The sequence below is a fragment of the Dromiciops gliroides genome, chromosome 2 (genome assembly GCF_019393635.1).
Source record: "Dromiciops gliroides isolate mDroGli1 chromosome 2, mDroGli1.pri, whole genome shotgun sequence".
Classification (NCBI taxonomy): Eukaryota; Metazoa; Chordata; class Mammalia; order Microbiotheria; family Microbiotheriidae; genus Dromiciops; species Dromiciops gliroides.
Window position 1 is genome coordinate 334,797,891 of NC_057862.1, and position 24,432 is coordinate 334,822,322.

Sequence of the window (24,432 nt, forward strand, 5' to 3'; positions counted from 1 at the left end):
TTGCTCAGCACATCTCTATGTAAATATTTCTCCCCCCCTTAAAAAGCATATACATTTTGTAAACTGGGAATGCATTTATGCCTTGGTGTAATTTATTTTTTGAATTTGAAGGGGGTCCTTTATATTCCATTGAGTAGAAGAATTTTCTTTTCTTTTTTTTTTTCTTTTTTTGGGGTAATGGGGGTTAAGTGACTTGCCCAGGGTCACACAGCTAGTAAGTGTCAAGTGTCTGAGGCCGGATTTAAACTCAGGTACTCCTGAATCCAGGGCCAGTGCTTTATCCACTGCACCACCTAGCTGCCCCTATTTTCTTTTAATCATGAAAGCTGACTATAAGAGAAGAACCTGCTATTTTAGTTTATAGCCCTATTTTTTTTTTTTTTTAGTGAGGCAATTGGGGTTAAGTGACTTGCCCAGGGTTGCACAGCTAGTAAGTGTTAAGTGTCCGAGGCCGGACCTGAACCCAGGTACTCCTGACTCCAGGGCCGGTGCTCTATCCACTGTGCCACCTAGCTGCCCCTATAGCCCTATTTTTTAAGAGGAACCCAATATAATATTAGCTATCTTATGTAGTACAGAGAAATTAAATAAGATAGTTATAGGAAGAATCCCTAATGCTAGTTTGTTTTGCACTTTTACCTTTTAATTCTCTCTACCCCAAGTCAACTCCATATTAGCTGTTACTCACAAATAGGTTTGTATTGATATTTGAGTATTTTACAGGTATTGAAAAATGTCATATTTCCTTCAGACCTTATAAAGGAAAACTAGAAGGTTTCTAGTTTTGGTAAACAGTTCTTCATCTTTGGTACTTGGCTATCTCTACCATCACATGAAATTTCCTTAGGAAGATAATTAGTTTTTAGAATTAGGGAAGCAATTTTATGTAGTGGTTGGTCCACATTCAATTACATACACTATAATTGGATTATTACAGAATGTTAATGACTGCAGTTGATTGATTCAAATTTATTTACAGTTTCTTACTCTATAACTTTGTTTTCCTTTTCCCTTTTCGTTCTAATCTCAACTTCTGTCAGATATCTTTGTGACAGTCATTGGAAAAAGAGGGATAATAAATATGATTAACAAAATTCATCTGTTCTGTATGACTTGTGTTTCTTTACCATGCAAAACCACCACTATAAAATGCTTAGTTGTAAGTGGCCTTGGATGTATTTAACTTAGATTTATGGACAAAATCAAAATTCACAAGGACTCTCTGACTTTTTTTCCCCTTTTAGTAACCTGCCATCCTCAGTTTTGAGACTAGGTGACACTCTATTTTGAGTTGCTAATTTGTGGGTAGGTAAGTTAAGTGGCATTTAAATGACAAATTCTTTTTTTTTTTTTTTTGTGGGGCAGTGGGGGTTAAGTGACTTGCCCAGGGTCACACAGCTAGTAAGTGTCAAGTGTCTGAGGCCGGATTTGAACTCAGGTAGTCCTGAATCCAGGGCCAGTGCTTTATCCACTGTGCTATCTAGCCGCCCCCCCCTTAAATGACAAATTCTTTCTGAATTAAGAGCAAGTAAATAATTTCTTTGGATTAAAAATTTTGGGGAAATATGTCAAAACATGTCATGAATAAATGTTTGACATTTGGATTTAAAAACAAAAACAATCCTAAGTATAATGTTAGGCTCATGAGAAAAAATATTAGTATAAATATTAGACATTTAAAGTTCTTCATAAATATGAAGGCAACCTACAGTTAGTAACTGGGAAATAGTTTGCACAAAAGAATGCCTTTTTGGAAATTGGGGAATTCAGAGTATTAAAATTAGGGAATCCTTTCTCATCGAATATACTTATATTGCTGAGCACTTAAAGAACATTTTAATTGTAGCAGTGGGAATATCAAGAAATGTGACATCGGGGGCACCCGGCCCTGGATTCAGGAGGACCTGAGTTCAAATCCGCCCTCAGACACTTAACACTCACTAGCTGTGTGACTCTGGGCAAGTCACTTAACCCCCATTGCCTCACTAAAAAAAAAAAAAAAAAGAAATGTGACATCATCCTCAATATTCCTTTACCATTTCTTAAATCAGGAGTAAAGACATATCCAATGAGGTTCAACCTGGTATAATAGAAAGATCAATGGACAGAAAACAAGTTCAGATTTGATTCTGACACTCAGCTGTGTGACCCTCTATATATAATTCAGTTAGCCATCTATAAACTAGGAATAATATTTGCATTGCCTCCCAAACTGGTGAGGATAAGTAAACCAAAATATACTAGGTAAATGTGAGCTATTGAACTCTATAGTCTTTGCCTCCAAAAAGCATACCTGGAAAAAGATTTCTGCCACTAGTTCCACTTGTGATGGTCTCACCAGAGTTTTTTTGCTTAATTAAATTTGTTTTAAAGCTGTTACTTCAGAACAAATTTAGTTTCAGCTTTGGAATTTTTCCAGTGTAGAAGTGGCCTAAGACAGAAGGGCTGCATTGCTATATATGTTATCTCACTGATGTAGCTCTGCTTTCAGTGGCCATCACCATCCATCTGTGCCTTCTCATCCTGTACAACTTTCGCCCATGCCCTTCTGTCATTTTTCCACAGGAGCTTGAGCCAGTTTTCTGAGGACTTTCTTATAATAATGCATTGGTGTCAATGTAGCATCCAGGCTGAGTTTTGGAGTTTTTAAAAAAATCTTTTTTTCTTACTATGTGAACAACTCATTGCCTTTTCTGGTTATATATCTGATATATTTATGCTACTCCATGAATGAAATTATTTGTAATATGCTGGAAATGATAGCAATTATTTGAGAGACTTGTAATTTTAATTCCATAGCGTTTGTGGTTAATTCATAATTCATTGCCATATAATGTCATCAGAAGAGCATTGGTGTTTAAAAGAAAAAATAAAAAACAAACCAAAAACCAAAATGAAATGTTTTTGTTTCTGGGAGTTTCCTAAAGTCATTGAAAATGCTGTGAATGTTCCAAGTGCAATCCACCCTGCTCTCTTTTGTTCATTTCTCTGGAGTTGATGGATCTTGTGTTTTGGTTTTTTTGTTTGTTTTTGCAGGGCAATGAGGGTTAAGTGACTTGCCCAGGGTCACACAGCTAGTTAAGTGTCAAGTGTCTGAGGCTGGATTTGAACTCAGGCCCTCCTGAATCCAAGGCCAGTGCTTTAGCCACTGCACCACCTAGCTGCCCCTGTGTTTTCTTTTTAAGCCAATATTGTCATTTCTAGCTAGTTCAGAAAAAGTAACTTACTGAACAGGAATAGTAGCTTTCTAAATATGTAGAAGTATCTTTGAAAAGCTGAGATCTGTAACAGTACTTAAGAGACAATTGAATTATAAGGGAGGTACACACAAGGCAGGTGGCTTTGCCCTGGTCATGGAATGACAAAAAAGGAAAATGATAAATGTTGGAGATGTGGGAAAATTGGAACACTAATGCACTGTTGGTGGAGCTGTGATTCAACCATTCTGGAGAGCAAATTGGAACCATGCCCAAAAGACTATAAAACTGTGCATACCATTTGACCCAGCAATACCACTACTAGGTCTATATTCCAAAGAGATTATAAAAAAGGGAAAAAGACCCACATGTACAAAAATATTTATAGCTGCTCTTTTTGTGGTAGCGAAGAACTGGAAATTGAGGGAATGAATATAATGAGCAGAACCAAGAGAACATTATACACAGTATCAGCAACATTGTATGATGATCAACTGTGATAGACAACTCTTTGCAGCAATACAATGACCCAAGACAATGCCAAAAGACTGGAAAATGCTCTCCACATTGAGAAAAAGAGCAATGGAGTCTGAATGCAGTATTTTCACTTTTGTTGTTGCTTTTGTTACTGTTCTTGTTTATTCTTCCTTGTGTTTTCCCTCCTTTTGTTCTGATTCTTCTCTTACAATATGACTAATGTGTAAATATGTTTAACATGATTGTAACGTATAACCTATATCAAATTGCTTGCTGGCCTCAGGAGCGGGGAGGGAAAGATGGGTGTGAGAAAAATTTGGATCTCAAAAAATATCTTTACATGTAATTGGGGAAAAAATAAAAAATAAAATTAAAAAATAGCTAAAACAACAACTTCTGTTTTCTCAAACACTTAAGAAGTCAAAAAATGCCAGCAATAACAATTCTATTTCACTGTTTCCTTACCACTGATGGAGAATAATTAGAATCAAATAATCTGAGTTGGGACTTCAGAACCCAACTAGAAACATGAATTTCTTCCACATGCCTGAAAAGTCTTACAGCTTTTGTTTGAAGGCCTCTGGTAGGAGGTGAGGGCAATGGACGTTCACTACCTCTTTAGTCCATTCTATTTTGGGATAGCTCAAACATTTAGAAAGTTTTCCTAACAAAATACCAAAATTTGCCACTTTGCAAATTTCACCCATTGTTCCTATTACCCTCCAGACAGAGCCTAAGCAAGCAATTGCATGGTTGGCTGTTTCCTAACTGCCTACTTAGTATTTCTTACAAAAGAACAATTGCCACAGGTTACAAAGGAAGCTTTTACCTTAAATCACTTAGACATACATAATGGTTCTGCAATTGCACTCTGATTTAAGTCGAAATTAAGCCTGTAACTTCTCATTGGGCATTTTCAATGCTGCCAGAAGGAATCAGCTGCCAGCTTACTAGAATGTGGAAAACGGCACGTGACTCAGAGACTGGAATCAAAATGCTAATTGAAAAAAGGTCAAGTGAAAAAGCCTCGCTCTTCCAGTGCATGTGTTGTTTGCTGGCTGAAGTAGACAAAGAAACGGCAAGCCCTGGACCTTGCCCGGGGGTCTAGGGCAATCTCTAAATCTATTTCCTGAAATAAGAATCATGCCTGAAATGCTGGTGGAAATGGAACAGGTAAGGGTTGGACATTAAAAAATTAAAATGCTTTGGTTTTGGAATTTGAGGTGTTATGGCTTTAAAACGGAATCTCAATGAATGCCTGCGAAAAATAGAACTAGTATGTAACAAATCTACAAAGTTAGCCTGAGTGTACCATTTAGATGGGAAAGTTTGTTCAACACTGAAAATGGGTGTGGGGGGAAGGCTGTGATCCTAGGGATCCAAGGGATCACAGGATTTAGTTAGAAGACAGTTTTAGGAGCTGACATGAACACAATGCAAAATGTAGTACGATTTTCATTTGCCAGCATTTAAAATGTTCTCCCTCACCACCTTTTCCCAGATTACTTAGGGATTTCATCTATGGTCCTTTGCTCCTATTTTTCTTTATTTTGCTATATGAAGAGATTTTGTATGTATATGTGCCTGTGTGTGTATTCCCCAGCCTACTCAATTTAAATTTACAGGCTTAGTTGTGACACATCTTATCTACTGATTGTATTTACATTTATTCTCCTACTATGGTTAAAGATGTGTTTTCTACTCATGTAATAGACCAAGAATAAAAGTCAAACCATTCTGACAGGTAGCCAAATACTAATGTTCAAATGTAAGTCAGATGAGTTACTATAACCATAGTAGGGTTCTTTTTTCCTCCTTTATATAAGACAGGGAAATTGCCATACTACATCTTAGCTGAAGTCCCTCCACGGAACAGAATAGAATGTTGTTTTTTGTTGTTTTCTTTAATAGTCTGTGAGTTGTTACATTAGAATCTCCATTTTAACTAAACAAAACCACCCAGGTACTTTTTGGTTTAAGGAATAGTATCCAGGTTTGTTTGTTTTTTTCTTCTGATTACCTTATTACTTGTAGATCGTGTCTATAATTTGAGGGCACTTAGTGTAGTCTAAAACAACATACTCAGATATACACCAGAAGATGTGTTGGTTTTCTGTACCAAACTGTCCCTATTAAGGGATTAATTCATGCACTTTTGAATCCATTGAGTGGTCGAGGGGTGGGGGAAGAAGGGATGGGGAAGAATAGAAGAGAAATACTTGGACTCAGAAAAAAGAAAGTCTTTTTAAAGCACTGTTTATAATCTTGAGTTGATTTATATGATGGCAAATGAAACATGGCTTTCCCCTGCTGTTTAGGTAATGTTATTTTACTGTATCTGGAAGAACATTGGTTGCTGTTACATGTCTAGGACAGGGTCTGACAAGCCAAACGTCCCTGTCACATAATATACAATGACTTTTGTCTACCTATAGTAGAGGTGGCTCTTGAAAGTTTTTTTTTTTTTTTTTGCGAGGCACTGAGGGTTAAGAGCCTTGCCCAGAGTCACAAAGCTAGTGAGTGTCAAGTGTCAGAGGTCGAATTTGAACTCAGGTCCTCCTGAATCCAGAGCCCGTGGTTTATCCACTGTGTCACCTAGTTGTCCCAAGAAGGGACTTTATAATAGGCCAAACACTTATTGTTTTTCCCATCTACCCAGAATCTGAGTTTTTCTGGACTGATTTAACATAGAATGGCAAGACAGGAAACAAGTCATTCTCTGATTTGATTTGAGAGAAGTAATAGAGACCTAGTTATTTGAAAATTGTTGTGAAGAAGCAGAGTTTACTGGGTGTAGAAACGGGGCAGCGACCCTATATGCTAAAGGATCCTGATAGTGTGAATGAAGAAGTCACAGATCATAGGATGTGGAGGTGGAAAAGACTTTAGAAAACAGAATGTCAGTTTTCTTCCTTGATATAGTGCTAAGTGCTTGGAGTCACTGGGCCTGAATTTGAATTCCATTACCACTTACTCACGTGACTGCAGCCAAGTCAGAAAACTTCTCTGACCTTGAGTCTCCCCATTTGTAAAAAGGAGGTTAATTGGATTAGGTGGCCTCCAAATCTCTCCCAGCTGTAAATCTCTGATCTCAGAAAGAAGTGATTTGTTCAGTATCACACAGCTAACAAGTGCCAAGTGCAGATTCTAACTGAGGTTTTTTTTTTTTAATCTAATTGTTCCTGAAGTCAGTTTTCTCTGGTTGTAGTGTTAAATCTCTATCCTTATCTCGGGGTAACACATACCAGAACCTCATAAGTGTGATTGGGGTAAATCGTTTGCAAAAGGAGAAAAGTCTTATCTAGTTCCTGTAACAGTCTAGACTTGTTTAGAACTTGCCCCGAAGATACATTTATCCCTTTAAGAGACTCTGAGAGAGAGCGTGATCGTAGCCAATCAGCACTTTTGACCACAGAGGAAGTTAACCAATCAGCGACCCCGACGGGGACGGTGGAAGCCGGGAGGGATCTAGTGGAGGGGCTGGGCCGGAGCCTAGTGGGAGGCACTCCTGACGCTGGTGGCTGCGGGGCCGACTCTGGGGCTGGGGCGCTGGTTGGAAGCAGGCGGCGCCGCCACGGCTGCGGGGATGGTGGGGCGGGAGAAGGAGCTGACCATCCACTTCGTCCCCGGGAGCTGCCAGCTGGTGGAGGTGAGCGGGGTCGGCCCTCTCCTACCGCCCGCCCCGCTTCTCCTCCCCTCGGGGAGCGGAGCTGCCTGCGTATTTCCCAGCTCGGGAGCTTCCGAGCCCCGGGGGGCTGAGGCCGAGGAGGAACCGGGGAGGGCAAAGCCTGGGAAGCCCCTGACTTGTTTTCCGAAGGCGCTCTCCGTTTTGGAGGCCTCTGTTTTGCTTCCCTGGCCCCAGGAAGAGAGTTTCCTGTTGGAGGCTTTAGCCTTGCCTCTGCTGTGATTTCACTTCCTTTATCTTTTCTTTGCAGATTTTCCTGGAACTTCGTGATCTGTGGTTCAGAAATAGCAGCTTTCTGGCAAACAGATCGCGATGGGGCGCGGCTTCTCAGGCTTGGGTTCTTTCGGCTCAGGGATCTTATGTGCCCAGGGCCCGGGGGAGGTGGGGGGTCTCTCACAGAGCACTACGCAGATGTGCTCTTCATAAAGTTGGTGGTGGTTGAAGAGCTCCATTTCTGGGTTTGGGGCTGAGGAGAGTTGTTTCTACATCGTCAGATACAGGAATGTAGAACCCATGCTCTGACCCATCTTCCTTCTCCATTCACTCCCTCCCCTCATAGATAATAAGTTCTCCATAAATACTTCTGGAATTGAATTAGGCAATAATTCTTCATGTATGCATAGCTGTATACATATATGTATATACACATCGATACAAATGTGTGAATTTTTTTCTTTTCTATGGGGATCTTTTCGTGAGCGATCCATAAATTTCTAAAAACAGGTGGATAATGGTTTTTATGGCAGCCTTAGTTATAAGGGTTAGAATTAGAATAAGGTCTTGAGAATGAAAATTTCCTTAGTATGACGAATTGTCAGTGGTTGTTATTAATGATATATTCTTCTTAGAAACAATAAGGTGTAGTTGATAGAGAGCTGGAGTCATGAAGATTCAGGCTCCAATCTTGGTGCTGACATATACTGACTCTGTGACCCTGGGCAAGTCATTTGACTTCTTAGTCTCCTGAGATTAGAAGTTTCAGACCTGCTGGTTGTTTGAGTTCTCTTATGCTAATGAAATTACAGGTACAGACAAACAAGAAAATAGATATTGCCCTGTTATGCTAAATAATGAGAAGCAGGAAAAATATGTTGAGATTCAGTAGTTCAATGTAATGAATCTAAAACGTGTCAAATATACTTACATGAATTTGTAATTCTAAGGTGAAGATTATAGCCTCTAGATGCTTTCCTATTCTGTGTAATTTCCACATTTTGTAAATCCATATAAATATGTGGTTATAGTATTTACTTTTTTCCCATTAAAATAGAAAAAAAATTCCATAATTACTTTAAAAATGTTCAACTTTTCTGATAAAAATAAAAGCAAACTGGAAAGTGGGAACTAATACACAAAGCAGACAGGCTAAGATTTAGTTCATGATGTTCTTTATCTTTTACTGTTCTGAGAGTTATTTACTTACTTGCCAAATTAACATTTAAGAGACATGACTCTGTAGCTTCAAACTTGTTACAAGGACTTTATTTTTCAAGGGCTAAAACATTCATGCATATGTATATGCACACATACATACACACATACAGGTATGTGTACACACATATTTATTTATTTATCTATTTACTTATTGCCTTCACTAAAATGCAGGAGACCCTCTGTGAGTACTTTGCATGTCGGCTAAAAGAAATTTCACCTCTTTTGTGGATGTGTCTAAGTTTGCAGCATTTATCCTAAAACTTTTTGGTGATACTGTATAGTGGTTGGCATTTGTATATTCATGTTCAGAACAATTTCTAGAGTGATTGTCTAAAGTATTTTACAGATTAGCAATAAACTAGATTTTTATGTGGTAGGTCAGATTTGGAAGATGTTTCCATTTTGTAAACATTCTTAACCTCACAAAATTGTAGTTCACTCGTTTGGAATATAATTGGTAAAATTCTTGATCAGCAGATTTTAGTGCATTTTAAAATGTTTTCTGATTTTTATGTTATTTTAAATATCAGAGTTTGAGGAGAAATGATTTGTTGTTCTCTACTTAAGAAAGGGCATATTTATAGATGAATATATTAGTTTTAGGCAACTCTGAAGCTGTGATCAAAATTTTGGTTTGTGTAAATGAGAGGTCATAAACTTTTCTGAAGGTCATGACCCTGTTGTGTATCAACCAGTAACAAGCATGATTTCATTTGCCTTGCTAGACTGAAGTAGGAGGTTAAACTTAAAAACGATATTTATGAGGCAACTAGGTGGCTCAATGGATAAAGCACCTGCCCTGGATTTAGGAGGACCTGAATTCAAATGCAGCTTTATGAGGCAACTAGGTGGCACAATGGATAAAGCACCTGCCCTGGATTTAGGAGGACCTGAATTCAAATGCAGCTTCAGACACTTGACACTTATTAGCTGTGAGACCCTGGGCAAGCCACTTAACACTCATTGCCCAGCAAAAAAAAACCCAAAACAAAACAAAAACCCAATATTTACCTTTTATCCAGATGTGGTTCATCAGATTGCATATACATATAAATTATAACTTAAACATAATTTTTTTTTTTTTTGGTGGGGCAATGGGTTAAGTGACTTGCCCAGGGTCAGTGTCAAGTGTCTGAGGCTGGATTTGAACTCAGGTCCTTCTGAATCCAGGGCCAGTGCTTTATTCATTGTGCCACCTAGCTGCCCCTCAATCATAACTTTTTATTTAAAAAAAAGCCAGAGACTAAAAGTCTTGGGTTAACAAGTCACTTGACTCATGGAAGCCTGTAAAAGATTTGGAATGTGTGTTTGGGGGCAGCTTTTTTTTTTTAAACCATAAGTATGGTACTTCTACATTTAAGATTTTTAAGAATTTATTAAAGTAAAATTCATTGATAGCTATATTGCAGTTAATGTAATTTTAACAGATTAGTAGTATTTATTATTTTGGTTAAACTTCATTTTGGTGTTTATTCTATATACTTATGTCCCTTCAGCTGAGCATCTGTGGAGAATGGCATTGTGGAATAAATGTAAGAATATTCCAGTCTGGACCTAAAGTGTATTGGTGGTAAAAGAAACATTGATCAAGGGAAATTTTTTTTTTTTGGTTTTGGTTTGTTTTTGTTTTGTTTTGGTATGAGGCAATTGGGGTTAAGTGACTTGCCCAGGGTCACACAGCTAGTAAGTGTCAAGTGTCTGAGGTCTGGATTTGAACTCAGGTCTTCCTGAATCCAGGGCCGGTGCTCTATCCACTGTGCCACCTAGCCGCCCCTTAAACGTTTTAACCAAATAAAGTCCAACTATGTGATCAGATCACAAAATAAGTAAGCCTAAATCGAAGTATAAGTGTTTTTGGCAAATCACTGAGACGTATGCTAATGAAAATTGGTGTGTATGAGCTACCTCACTTAGATGTTAACAGGTGAATATAAATAAGTTTATACAGTATTAACTTGATTTCAAATCTTTGGGGTGAAACTAAGAGGTATGTAATTTAAATTGCTTATTCAGTGTCATCTGACAAGGCAGGCTAATTAGGCTTTTTGAAATCTTTTAAATGTATGACATTAGCCTTATAGTTCCATTGGTCATTGTTTCTTCTGTCAATTACTAATTTCTTTATAGGTTTGAAACATATCAAATTTCCAGGTCCTTTAGTTGTTCAGTAAATGTGCTTTGCTATTAGGGCTATTTCTTATGATATCATGATGTTCAAATTAATTATTTTTTCCTTTCATATTTTAGGAGGATGTTAATGTCCCTAGTAGGCGTGCTTTGATTACTGGTGCCACTGGCCTACTTGGCAGAGCTGTATACAAAGAGTTTGAGCAGAACAACTGGCATGCAGTTGGCTGTGGATACAGTAGAGCTCGACCTAGATTTGAACAAGTCAATCTTTTGGATACTCATGCAGTTCATGATATCATTCAGGATTTTCAGGTAAGGTATAATGGTTTTGTTTTTTAAGCACTTAAGCACCTTCAGTGTTAGAAAACTCCGGGGATATATGGAAACTACTCACTGTCAGAGTTGGCTTAAGAAACCAGGGCATTAAGAAATCATGACAAAGAAGATGTATAAAGAAGTTGCCATTCACAAAAGGACAAATGTGAGAAATGTGTGTGTGTACCTAAGGAACAAAGAAGATACAAAGATCAATCAGTATTATCACTTAGAGCAGGGCCCATCACCAGTACTATTTGGAATTTTTAGGAATGCACACTTGAGGAGGGATTTGAAGGTTACTTCTATCTTCATCAATTTGATGGATTAACAAGTGGATAAAACTATTTGCTCACCAGTTTAGGTAATACATCATCTAAATAATGATGCTGTGTAATTCATGTCTATATCTTTCCATAATGACATTATAAAAAAATCTGTTCAATATGCTGGAAGACTTCCTCTTGTTCTTTCAGTCTTGTTCAGATATCCTGGTAATACTCCATCTGTTACCATACTTTCATGACATGGCCATATCATCTCCTTTGCTATTCAAATATGTGTTTTATATTATTTTGTCACTACTTTTGTATTCAGGTCCTTGGAGATAATATGCTATTACCTCTAAATGCACTATGTTTCTATTACATCTACTCTAACACACCCATAGGTATATGGGGTACAGTTTAAGAATAATAATCATTACAGAAATACAACTGAAGCTGTTTCTGAAAAGCTGTTTTGTTATGGACACAGCACTTGCTGGAACTCTGATCCTTTATCATGAGGGACAGGGGTAAATAATTCTATAAAACACCAGAGGTTTTATACAAAGACACACACACATTGTGTGTGGCCCCCTTCTCCCTCCCCCTCCCCCCCACTTCTTCAGCTGTCTTCCTGTTGCTTAGGGTAGCTGAAAAAAAGAGGAGAGACAAAAATAAATCCTAATCAAGGATTTGGGCTTTTTTCTTTCTTTTAAAAAATTTTTTTTAATGAAATGGTACGTTTTCTATGTGAGAAGCTCACTTGGGTCTTAATCTTGTTCTGTGAGCAATTCTAAATACATAACAGCATAGAAATCTATCAAGCTAGTTAAGTCCATTGGCATTGGTAATAAAAAAGTCCTACTTTCTCCTTAACTATTTTCCTTCCCTCTCCATCCTCCCCAGTTTCTGGGGCACTGCTATCTGCTTCCTCAATGCCAAACCAGACAGCTATGCTAGGCTTCATAATTGCTAATCATGGTGCTGACAGCATCTGCATGCTAGCAATAACTTGCTTAAAGATTTATTCATAAATAGAATGTTTGGAAGTATTTGAATTTATAAGCATATATGTTGAAAACTTAATGTTTCTTCCCATTTTTTCTGAATTGTGAGGCATTATGGCGTAATAAATAGAGAACAAGCCTCATATCCAGAATAACCTGGATAGTCACAAAGTACCAAAAACTGATTGTGTGAACTTGGACAAGTCACTTAGGATCTTATTTCTCTCGGTAACTCACTAAATCTGTAAGTTGTAGAGCAGTTGGTGACCTGTATTAATAGAAAAAGAACTCACTTGGGAGTTCCCTATATTAGTGAATTCACAGGTTTAATTACTGTTCCAATGTATTATTTTTTCTTTTTCTTTTTTATTCCTATGTATTATTAACTTTTCAGGTCATATTATGTTGCATATGGTATACAGTTCCTCCCATTCCTACTCAAATTAATCTTAAGCTTTCTGGTTTAGGACTATAGACATTGACATAGCAGTGAATGTAACTGGTCGGTATTATAAAAGTGTCATCATTACTATTGACCCACTTGCTTTTTTCTGGGAAGTTGTGAAACAATTTCTTTTACTCCATTCACTTGAAGAAGGAATAATAGTATTACTGACCTGTTAATTCAGTAGTGATGAAGAAGGTTTTGCTTTGTAAAGATTGGAATAACGCCACCTGCTGGAGACTTACTGTAGAAGAGTTCTGCCCATGAAGCGAAGGTCTTTGAGGGCAAGACCAGGAGTCTTTTCTTTGGCATCAGGAAGTGACGCGGACTAGTGGGAGGAGGAAGGAAGAGACTGGCGCTCGGTCTTGCGCTCTTTCCTCTGGACTCTGGTGGAGAACGGAGCTAGAAATGTGCTCTCCCTTTAATAGATAGGAATCTAGGCCTTTTTCTCTCTCTTTACCAAATTCTTATTCTCCTTAATAAATGCTTAAAAGTCTAACTCTTGCTAAAGCTTATAATTTATTGGTGACCACTCATTAGATATTTTAGACAGTTTAGCTAGAATTTTAGCCCTTAACAGCTTTAATGAACATTTTCTCTATATTTACTATAGTGAAGCTGCAGTTATTCTGCATTTTCCTTGTTTATAAAAATGCATGAATGCTTAACTTCCAGCCCCATGTCATAGTGCATTGTGCAGCAGAAAGAAGGCCAGACGTTGTAGAGAATCAACCAGATGCTGCTTCTCAGCTTAATGTGGATGCTTCAGGGAATTTAGCAAAGGAAGCAGGTAATTTGATATTATAGAACCTTTATACAATATTAATTTCTGAGATTTAATATTTTAAAGACATATTTAAGGGGTTTGTTTTTATATTCCTTTACCTGAAATTTTTTTTTCTCTTATATTCAGTGAAGAATTTTTATCTCTGTAGTCAGTTGATATTGTTTTGTATTTTTTTCCTAGCGGGAATAGGAGCATTTCTGATCTACATTAGTTCAGATTATGTGTTTGATGGAACAAATCCACCTTATACTGAAGAGGATACTCCAAATCCCCTAAATTTGTATGGTAAAACAAAACTAGAAGGAGAAAGGGCTGTCTTGGAAAACAATGTTGGTAAGAAATAGCATTATTAGTTATCAAATAGTAGTGGGAAATATGCTCAGCTTTTATATAGTTTATTTTTTAATTTCATATTTTTCCCCCAATTACATATAAAAACAATTTCTAACCTTTGTTTCTACAGTGTTGAGTTCCAAAGTCTCTCCCACCTTCTGTTCCTTTTCCCCTCATTGAAGAGGCAAGCAGTTTGATAATACATATATACATATGAAGTTATGCAAAGCATATTTACATGGTTTATTTTTAATGAATAATCAACTTTTTGAATAGTTTATGCACAAAAGACTACACAGGTATAAAAAAGTATCAGAAGTTAAATTCAGAAATAAAACTTCAGGAGGTCCAGAAAGCTTAGCCTTCATGATTTGTTCCTACCTTTTCTTGTCTTATTACTTATAATTCTTCTCTTTTGAACACCTCGTGCTGCAACCATCTTGGATTCCTACTTCTTTAACATGCTCTAAACTTTTTCGTCCCATATCTCTACCTGTCTAATTCTTAATGATTCTTCAATGGCCAGCTCACATGTCATTCCCTCCACAAAACCTTCATTTTCTCTCTATCAACCCTTCTTTGAACTCACATAGTATTTCATACCACTTTTATTGTACTTTTCCATTATGTCTTGCATTAGAGATATTTGTATCTTTATTTTATTTTATTTTTTTGAGATATTTGTATCTTTTCCATTAGATTGTAAGCCCTTATAGGGGCTTGGACTTTGTCTTATATAGTTTTGTATTTCTTCACTTCATGTGACAACATTTGTTATATGAAAAATACACTCATACTTTTTAAAAAATTAGAATGATTCACTAATCAGCAATTTTGGAAGGCATTTAAAAAACTTTTAGAATATCCCTCTAAACATTAGAAGAGGGAAAAAAAACTTCAGAATAATACTTGTTTAAGCAATTATTATCAGAGATGGGAGAATGTTAAACTTTGCAACTACCATGTTACACAGAAACTTGAAAAGCAAGGCTAGTTTGAAACATTGTTTCCCCAAAGGTGCAGCAGTCCTGCGAATCCCTGTTCTGTATGGAGAAGTTGAAAAACTGGAAGAAAGCGCTGTCACTATAATGTTTGATAAAGTTCAGTTCAGCAACAAATCAGCTAACATGGACCACTGGCAGCAGAGGTTTCCCACAAATGTCAAGGATGTTGCCAGTGTTTGCCGGCAGCTGGCAGAGAAGAGAATGCTGGTGAGACTTTTGAAAGGGGACTGCTTGGGGCTATTCAGCGTTTCAGTCTACATGTGACAGTGTAGTGTGGTATAATATGTGGGATTCACATATTAATGAACCTAAGTAGATCAGCTTCTTTTGGAACTAGAAAATTATGGATAGACATCCCTTTATAGATTATACATTTATTGCACATAGGTACCTTATAATCTTAGGCATTCGAGTTTTACATTTCTTCTCATAATGCTTCTCTGACTGTAAACTCTAAGACCTATTCTTTGTGCTTTTCTTATTGTGAAGATAAAAATTTAAATTAATACAACTTATAGTTGTTTTCCTGTGGATAGCAACAATTAAGTTGTTAGCCCTAAAACTTAATTTGGTACTGGACCGTTATAGTTCAATGAGAAGCAGGATGGAGTAATGGCTTAGGCACTGGACTTGGAGTCAGGAAGATCCTGCCTCATATACTTCTTTACTCTGTGACCCTGAGCAAATCACTTCCCCTCTATGCTTCAGGTTTCTTATCTGTAAAATGATAGGGTTGGAACTGATGGCCTTTAGGGTCCCTTTGATCTTTAAATCTCTGTGTTATGTAAAATAGTGCCTTAGGATATGGACCCTAGATCTTAGGGGAACTAGTCCCTTTGTATATCAAGTAAAAGGTTTAGATGTATTTTAAAGTCTAAAGAAACACTTTATTTTTACTTTTTGAGTTGCTTTAAATCCATTTTATGTAATTCTAAGTCATTTGTATAAGAAAATTTTGAGGATTTATAGTTTTGTTGGTGTGTTCTAACACAAATCCACAATTCCTGTATAGCTTTCAAGTAAACAAGTGTTTATTATGTGCTTACTCTGTGTCGGGCACTATGCTCAGCACTGGTAATATAAAGACAAAATCTGTACACCTACCTTTTAGAGCTTATATTTTGCTGTGGGAATGTGATAGGTTTATGTCATGGTGGATTCATAGTCAAATGCATACCATAAACACATAAATACAGAGTAATTAGAGAGGGAAACGAGATGCTAAAAACTAGAGAAATCCCAAAAAACCTCTGAAAGGAGGTTTTATTTGAGTTGAGCTTTGAAGGAAGCTGGGGGTTCTCAGAAATGGAGATGAGGGGAGAGAACATTCCATCCATTTGAGTGGTGGGGAAATAGCGAGGGGGCAAGTCATGAGAAGGGTGGTCTGTGCAAGGATATGGAGATGAAGGATGAACCATGGAGATAAAAGATGGACCATAGTATATAGGGAATAGAAATTAGACCACTTTGACTGTAGCTTAGAGTACATGAAGAGAATAATGTGTAACCAGCTTAGAAAGATAGACAGGATCCAGATTGTAAAGGACATTAGATGCCAGATACTCAGAAAAAGGAGTTTATATTTTATGTTAGATTATCCACAGAAATTTCTTCTTATTTCTTTTTTTTGGTGAGGCAATTGGGGTTAAGTGACTTGCACAGGGTCACACAGCCAGTAAGTGTCTAGTGTCTGAGGCTGGATTTGAACTCAGGTCCTCTTGAATCCAAGGCCAGTGCTCTATCCACTGCGCCATCTAGCTGCCCCAGAAATTTCCTGAATAGGGGAATGACATAGTCTGATTTGTGTTTTAGAAAAATAAATTTTTTGGGGGGGAGGGAAAGAGTCAAGATGGCAGAGTAAAGGCAGGGACTCACTTGAGCTCTCCAAAATTCCCCTTGAAACAATGTTAAAATAACACCTCAAAGCAAATTCTGGAGTGGTAAAACTAACAAAAGGACAGGGTGAAACACTTTTCTAGTTCAAGACAATTTAGAAGGTCGACTGGAAAGATCTGTCTTGCTAGGGTGAAGGTGGAGTGCAGTCCAGTGCAGGTCCACCCTTGCAAGCTAGCAGCAGGCCTTGGGGATGAATTGACCTTGGAAGCTTCTGGAACTCTCAGACCACAAATGGTAAGGGAGGTGAGACAACTGGTCAGAAGGAGATTACAATGGACACTACTGGCAGTGGGAACAGCACTTGGTTGTATTGCCAGTAGGAGATTTTAGGTCACAATCCAAGGGCGAGGAGGAGCACTAGCAGGAGCAGGGACCCTGGTCAGAGTTTCAGGGCAAAAAATAGTGCTTGTGCTCGCTCACAGATTAGAACATAGGCCAAGAGAGCAGTGACCACACCTCTCCCTAGATTATACCACTTTGAAAGAACTGAAAATTTACAGACCTCCCCCTCTCCCACATCCCCTCCAAGAACTAACTCTAAAAATGGAAGCATGAAAATGAAGTTTGGGCAGTATCTCCTCCACCTCAGGAGCAGAGCCCCACTTTTGCATAGAGTTAAAAGTCAAGAAATTGGCTGGAAAAAATGAGCAAACAGAAAAAGATCCTGATTAGAAAGATACTATGGTGACAGCAGAGATCAAAACACAAACTCAGAAGATAATGAAATCAAAACTCCTATAGCCAAAGCTTCAAAGAAAAATATGAATTGGTCTCAGGCCATGGAAGAGCCTAAAAAGGATTTCAAAAATCAAGTAAGAGAGGTAGAGGAAAAAATGGGGAAAGAGACATGAAACAATTACTAAAGAAAATAACACCTTAAAAATCCAGAATAGACCAAGTGGTGAAAGAGGCACAAAAATCCACTGAAGAGAACTCCTAAAAAAGTAGAATTGGCCAAGTGGAAAAAGAAGTACAAAAGCCCACTGAAGAAAATAATTCCTTAAAAATTAGAAATGGAAGCCAAAGATACCATGAGACATCAAGAAACAAAATCAAAAGAAAGAAAAACCAGAAGAAAATGTGAAATATCTCATTGGAAAAACAACTGACCTGGAAAATAGATCCAAGAGAGATCATTTAAGAATTATTAGACTATTTGAAAGTCATGATCAAAAAAAGTAGCCTAGACATGATCTTTCAAGTAACTATAAGGTGAACTGCCCCAATATTCTAGAATCAGAGGGTAAAATAGAAATTGAAAGAATCCACTGATCAGTTTCTGAAAGAAATCCCCAAATGAAAATTCCCAGGAATATTGTAGCCAAATTCTATAGCTCCCAGGTCAAGGAGAAAATATTGCAAGCAACCAGAAAGAAATAATTCAAATATCATGGAGCTATAATAAGCACAACACAGGATTTAGTTTCTACATTAAAGGATAAGAAGGCCTGGAGTACGATATTCTGGAGGGCAAAGGAAGTAGGATTCTTTATTTATTTATTTTATTATTTTCTAGTTACATGTAGAGATAGTTTTCAACATTTGTTTTTATAAGATTTCTGGTTTCAAATTTCTCTCCCTCTCTCCCCTCCCCAAGATGGCATAGGTTATATGATATAGGTTATATATGTACAATCACATTAAACATATTTCTGCATTAGTCATGCTGTGAAAGAAGAATAGAGCAAAAAGGAAAACCTCAAAAAAGAAAAACAGCATCAAAAACAAAAGAAACAGTAGGGTTCAATGTGCATCCATATTCCACAGTTCTTTTTTTTTTTTTTTCTGGATTTGGAGAGCATTTTCCATCATGAGTCCTTTGGAACTATCTTGTACTGTTGTATTGCTGAGAAGAATCAAGTCTATCACAGTTGATCAGCATGTAATGATGATGCTGTGTACAATGCTCTGGTTCTGCTCATCTCACTCAGCACTAGTAACAAGGATTCTGACTAAGAATCACCTACCCAGCAAAACTGAATATAATCTTTCAGGAGGAAAAAGTGGATATTTAATGAGAGAACTTTCAAGCATTCCTGATGAAAAGACCAGAGCTGAATAGAAAAGTTGACTTTAAAATACTAGACTCAAGAGAAGCATAAAAATGTAAATAAGAAAAAAATCATAAGGGAATCAATACGGTTAAACTGTTTACATTCCTGCATGGGATGATGATACTTGTCACTCCTAAGAACTTTGCTCTGTTAGGGCTAGAAGGAGTTTACCTAGACAGAAGGAAAAAGTGTGAGTTAACTATGATGGGATGAGATCCACAAAAATGAAATTAAGGTGGGGTGAGAAAGAGGAATGCACTGGGAGAAGGGGGAAGAGAGGTAGAATGGGGTAAATTATCTCTCAGAAAATGGCAGTTGAGTAGGAGATAGATTAAGGAAAGGAAGAAATTGGATCCAGGAAGATCAGTTAGGAGGATATTAAAATAGGCAAGAAGCTCAAGGGCTTGAACTAGGGTAATTATGGAGAGAAGGGGACAAGTGTTAGAGATGCTAAAGAATTAAAATCATTAAGACTTAGCAGCTGATTGATATAGGCAGGTGACTAAGTGAAGACTCCTGGTTTGTGAATCTGGGTGACTAGAAGAATGGTAGTGCTCTTAACTGAAACAGAAGTTACGAGAGAAGAGTAGGTATAAGGAAGGAGATAAGGTTTTTTTTAGGTATGTTGAGTTTCAGATATTAATGGGATATTCAGGCAAGCATATGGGGATACAGTCAGGCGCTCCGAAAAGAGATGAGTGGATATGCAGATATGAAAGTCACTGTGTCAAAATAATTCATTATTAGTGATCTTGGGATTAAAAAGTTTTACAGTCCTCCAATGTACCTATATTGAGTTTATTTTAGTAGAATGAAAGTGTCTAGAGGGTAGGGATAGTTTTCATTTTTACATTTTTATTCTCAGTGCCTACCATAGTACTGATAGGATAGATCATGGATCTATCTCATAGAATTTGAAATTATTTAACTTGATTTCCATTCCCATAAATTTCTGAAGTTAGGTCTTTTAGGATTTTTAGTTCAGTGAATGAATTTGGACAGCTTACAGGGATAGTCATTTATATTGTTTTATAAAAACATTTAGGGGAAAAAAACCAGTAGCACATAGATGGATGCTTTTTACTTCTTAGTGTTATCTCGTTTGCAGAAAAGTTGTTCTGGAAATAATAGTATTGAAGAATAAGAGGGTGAACTTTGATGCCTTGGCTATTTTATGTAACCTAAATAAACATCACACAACTCAGAAGATCTTGGTTCTTATTTTGTGTTCCCTTCCTTTATTCCTAGGATCCTACAATCAAAGGTACCTTCCATTGGTCTGGAAATGAACAAATGACCAAATATGAAATGGCATGTGCTATTGCAGATGCATTTAACCTTCCTAATAGTCATTTAAGACCTGTAAGTATATGACATGCAGAAGAAAAAAAATCCCTTCCTTAAAATCTAACTCTATAATTGCAATAACCCAAGTGCAATGTGTGTATACAAAGCTTTGAAGATTCCTAGTGTTGGTAGAGTGGATAGGGCATTGGGTTTGGAGGCAGAGGACCTGGGTTCAGAGTGATCTCTCTGGGCCTCAGTTTCCTTGCCTATAATTTTTTAACTAATCAATAAGTAGTTAAATACCTTCTATATACAAGAGAACTATCCTAGCTACTGGGTATACCTAGACAAAAGAGAAACAAACAGTCCCTGCACTTGAGGAGCTTATAATTTATCTAGGGGAGACAACATATATACTTATAGGTGTATACAAAATAGAGAAGATAATTTTGGGGAGGGAAAGCACTTGGGTTGTCTTTAGCGAGGTGGGTATCAAAAGGGTAGTATTTTGGAAAAGAAGGTGAATTTTGATTGTGAACTATTTTATATAGTCTAAGGAAATATCACACAACTCCTAAGAACTTGGTTCTAATTTTGTGTTCCCTTGTTCCTAGAATTCCTTAAAGAAGCTTTCTACTTGTCTAGCAATGACCAGATACATACTTTGGGTTGGGTAAAATGGTATTATAGGATCTCATAGATTTAGAGCTGGAGGGTTCCCAGGGGTTGCCTAGTCTAAACTCCTTATTTTACAGTTGAGGGAACTAAGGCCCAAAGTGGGGAGGGAGAGGGCTTGCTAAATGACTTGCCCAAGGTAACATAAATAATAACCCTCAGAGGTGATGTTTGAACCCCTGTTATCTGATCCCTTCCAATTCTAAATTTATAATCCTATGCTAACAGTTTATACTTATAGAGATGAGGTTTACCATTTTTTCTTTATAGATACCTACATTTGTACTTGCTAGAACTTCCAGGTGATAGAGATTATTAAAAATACTATAAATTTCAGGACATTCTTTTGTAGACAAGCACATGTGTTGCAAAAGGAAATGATATAAAAAGGGGAAGAGCCTTGGGGTTTTGCCCATTAATTGTTTTTCTTTTTTCTTTGTCTTTTCTTTCTTTGTTTTTGTTTTGTTTTGTTTTTCTTTTTTAAAAAAAGATCACTGACAGCCCAGTCTTAGGAGCTCCACGTCCAAGAAATGCTCAGCTCGACTGCTCCAAATTAGAGACCCTGGGCATTGGCCAACGAACACCATTTCGAGTTGGGATAAAAGAATCACTTTGGCCTTTTCTCATTGACAAGAGATGGAGACAAACAGTCTTTCATTAGTTTAAATTTTTTTATAGTACCAAAAGTACAGTATGTGGCACTTTTTAAAGAAAAAAAAGGAAATAGTTTTGTATGAGTGTTCTTCAATTGTGACACTTAAGATCTTTCAGGTAAATGATGCTCTTGCACTAGTGAAACTGTTACCTAAAAGGAGCTAAGTGGCAAAAGAGCCCTGATTGAAATAATCATCTTTCCTTTTATCATTTTGTTTCTACTGGCTTAATTTCTTGTTGGAGAATGGTAAATTATGATTCTTAAAATATTTTATGGCCAGGATAAGGCAGGTCCACTGCAGACTTTCTTTTGGATGCAATGCATTGTTCATGCTGTTGACCTCTGCAACTGCTGAGTTTGTGCAGCTGAGTTTAATCAGTTCCTCGTCACCAAAAAAAGGGGAAAAATCATTTTTATGGTTATTGTTCTAATGTGAGTTAAACTTATGTGAAAATCATTGGCGTTCATTATTTCATTGCTTTGAGCTCAGATCAAATGTTTAAAAAAAGTAAAATCTTATTTTTGCAACTTGAGTGCAGTTTTTATGCTTAAGATATATTTTCAGAATGTTATGTATCTTGAAATCTCTGTAGCTCGATGCTTCCTACATTTGTAGCAAAATACAGTGAACACCCATATGACTGGGTTCCTTTGTGTGTTTTTGTAACTGTCTTTTTTCACTTCATGTCTCTAAATGATGTTTTGAATCTGTGGCTGTACTTTAACATTGTTTTAGTCTGATAATGAACCTTGTAAGCTTTTTGACTAGTCATGAACAACAATAAATCTATATTGCTGGCATGAGAGTTCTTAATTTTTTTGTGATCAATGATTTTTCATTCTACTGTGGTTTCATGTTTTCTGGAATAAGACTGTGGGGTGTAGTGAAATTAGCTGTGGATCTGGAATCTGAAAACCTGGCTTTGAATACTGATTCTCCTAGTTCCTATGTACCTTAGGTTGGTGTATCTTCTATTCCCTGGGCTTAAATTTCCTCTTTAATAAATGAGGGTGTTGGACGAATTTATTTCTAATGCTCCTTTTACTGCAGATACCATGATATACACTAGGTGTTCCCTATTCCTTATACAAGATCTACCCTCATACTAAGTTTGCCACCTTGGCTCAGCTGCCTTTTCATCATAGAGCATCCCTTCACTTTGCTATATACAAACATGATATAAACAAGAGCAATTGGAAATATTTTCAGAGACAAGGCACTAAAATTAAGGAGGACAAGGAAAGGCTTTTTACAGGAGGTGAAACTTGAAGGAAGCCAGGGAAGGCTGACTAGGAGGTGTAGATCAAGTGGGAGAGAGTCCCAGGCACGTACAACAAAAATTCATTGTAGGCAGAAGATGGGATGTCTTGTGTGAACAACAGCAGAGGAGGCCACTGTCACTGGATTCCTACGTGGAGAGGTGTAAAGGTGTAAGAAGACTGGAAACACAAAGAGGTGAAGTTATAAAGGGCTTGCTTTAAAAGCCAAACAAGGTTTTTATCCTGGAGGCAATACTGAGTAAGTGGGTGACATGGTCAAATTTATTCTTTAGGAGGTCAGTTTGACCCATGAGAATGGACTAGAGTGGGGAAAGATGAGTCTGGGAGATCAACCAGAAAGCTATTACAATGGTCCAGGTATGAGGTGATGAGAGCCTAAAGCAGGGTGGTGGCAGGATCAGAGGAGAGAAGAGGGCATATGAGAGATGTTAAAAAGGTAGAATTGACAGGAATGAATGAATGAATAAATAAACAAACAAACAAATAAAATGACTTCTTTGATATGGGCAATTCGGTCTAACAAAGTTTGAAAGAGTTGCCTGGTGAATAGACTTACAAATGTCCACAAAGTCAGAATGCATCTTAGGCAGGATTTGAACCCAAGTCTTCCTGATACTAAGGCTGACCTATCTACTACCTCAATTTTTTCTTTATTTTTTTTTTTTAGTGAGGCAATTGGGGTTAAGTGACTTGCCCAAGGTCACACAGCTAGTAAGTGTTAAGTGTCTGAGGCCGGATTTGAACTCAGGTACTCCTGACTCCAGGGCCAGTGCTCTATCCACTGTGGCATCTAGCTGCCCCTACTACCTCAGTTTTTAAAAAATGACTATATTAAGTATATATGTACACATACATATATGAAAGGTTCTTTTTACATGTTTCCATTTAAATATATATTTTTAGAAAGTTAATTTTCAATTCAATGCAACAAACATTAATGGCTATTCTTTGTTTCAATTCTTACCTAGCTCTTAGTCATTGAATGGGCATTGCCTCAGAGAAATTGAGGCCTGGGTAAGACCTTAATGTAGAAAAGCCAAGGTTATCCACTGTATCCCAGGTCATCCACTGCATCTTGACTTGTCTTGCCACTGAACTTCAATTACTCTGGAGGAAAGAGTGATGCTGACGACTTTTTGCAGCTCTTATATTCAATTCACTTGAAAGTTAAGACATCAAGACACCTTCGTGAGGTCATTGGTTCTCTAGGAGAATGAAGGATCAATAACAAGTCTTATCATGTGAGACAAGGGTGAAAGAGATGGTGGTAGAGATGAGGAAGAAAAGAAATTGTTTTGGTGGAAGGATGAAGTTGGAAGTTAAACTGTAAGGACATAAAGGAATGAAAGGAAAGAAAGTGAGTACCTCTTGTAGATGCCTTTTAAGTAGGTTAGACCCAAAAAGGCAGAAGATAATAGCTGCTATGGGAAAGTGGGATAGTGACAATGAGGGAGGTATAGTATTGCATAGCAGCAGTGAGGGCCCAGTTTGGTTTATGTAACAA

At 37.3% G+C, this 24,432-nt stretch overlaps 1 protein-coding gene across 2 annotated transcripts; it reads left to right on the forward strand.

Moving 5' to 3' along the window:
* The first annotated feature begins 4,647 nt into the window (after window positions 1-4,647).
* MAT2B (methionine adenosyltransferase 2B) lies at window positions 4,648-22,446 on the forward strand. 2 transcript variants are annotated; one of them, XM_043987924.1, is made up of 7 exons: window positions 4,648-4,847; window positions 11,041-11,235; window positions 13,632-13,746; window positions 13,924-14,076; window positions 15,094-15,287; window positions 20,279-20,392; window positions 21,483-22,446. In XM_043987924.1, exons 1-7 carry the CDS (start codon window positions 4,818-4,820, stop codon window positions 21,651-21,653), a joined length of 972 nt encoding a protein of 323 aa, XP_043843859.1. In that variant the 5' UTR covers window positions 4,648-4,817; the 3' UTR covers window positions 21,654-22,446. The 2 variants fall into 2 exon arrangements, with proteins under 2 accessions (XP_043843859.1, XP_043843858.1); XM_043987923.1 differs by lacking the exon at window positions 4,648-4,847 and adding an exon at window positions 7,132-7,323.
* The last annotated feature ends 1,986 nt before the right edge of the window (window positions 22,447-24,432 follow it).

Bases quoted from the DNA above. Each gene is read 5' to 3' on its own strand.
- MAT2B (XM_043987923.1), top strand. From the start codon at position 7,261: ATGGTGGGGCGGGAGAAGGAGCTGACCATCCACTTCGTCCCCGGGAGC. The intron at 7,324-11,040 runs GTGAGCGGGGTC...TTCATATTTTAG, and splicing joins GGAGCTGCCAGCTGGTGGAG to GAGGATGTTAATGTCCCTAG. The intron at 11,236-13,631 runs GTAAGGTATAAT...CTTAACTTCCAG, and splicing joins ATATCATTCAGGATTTTCAG to CCCCATGTCATAGTGCATTG.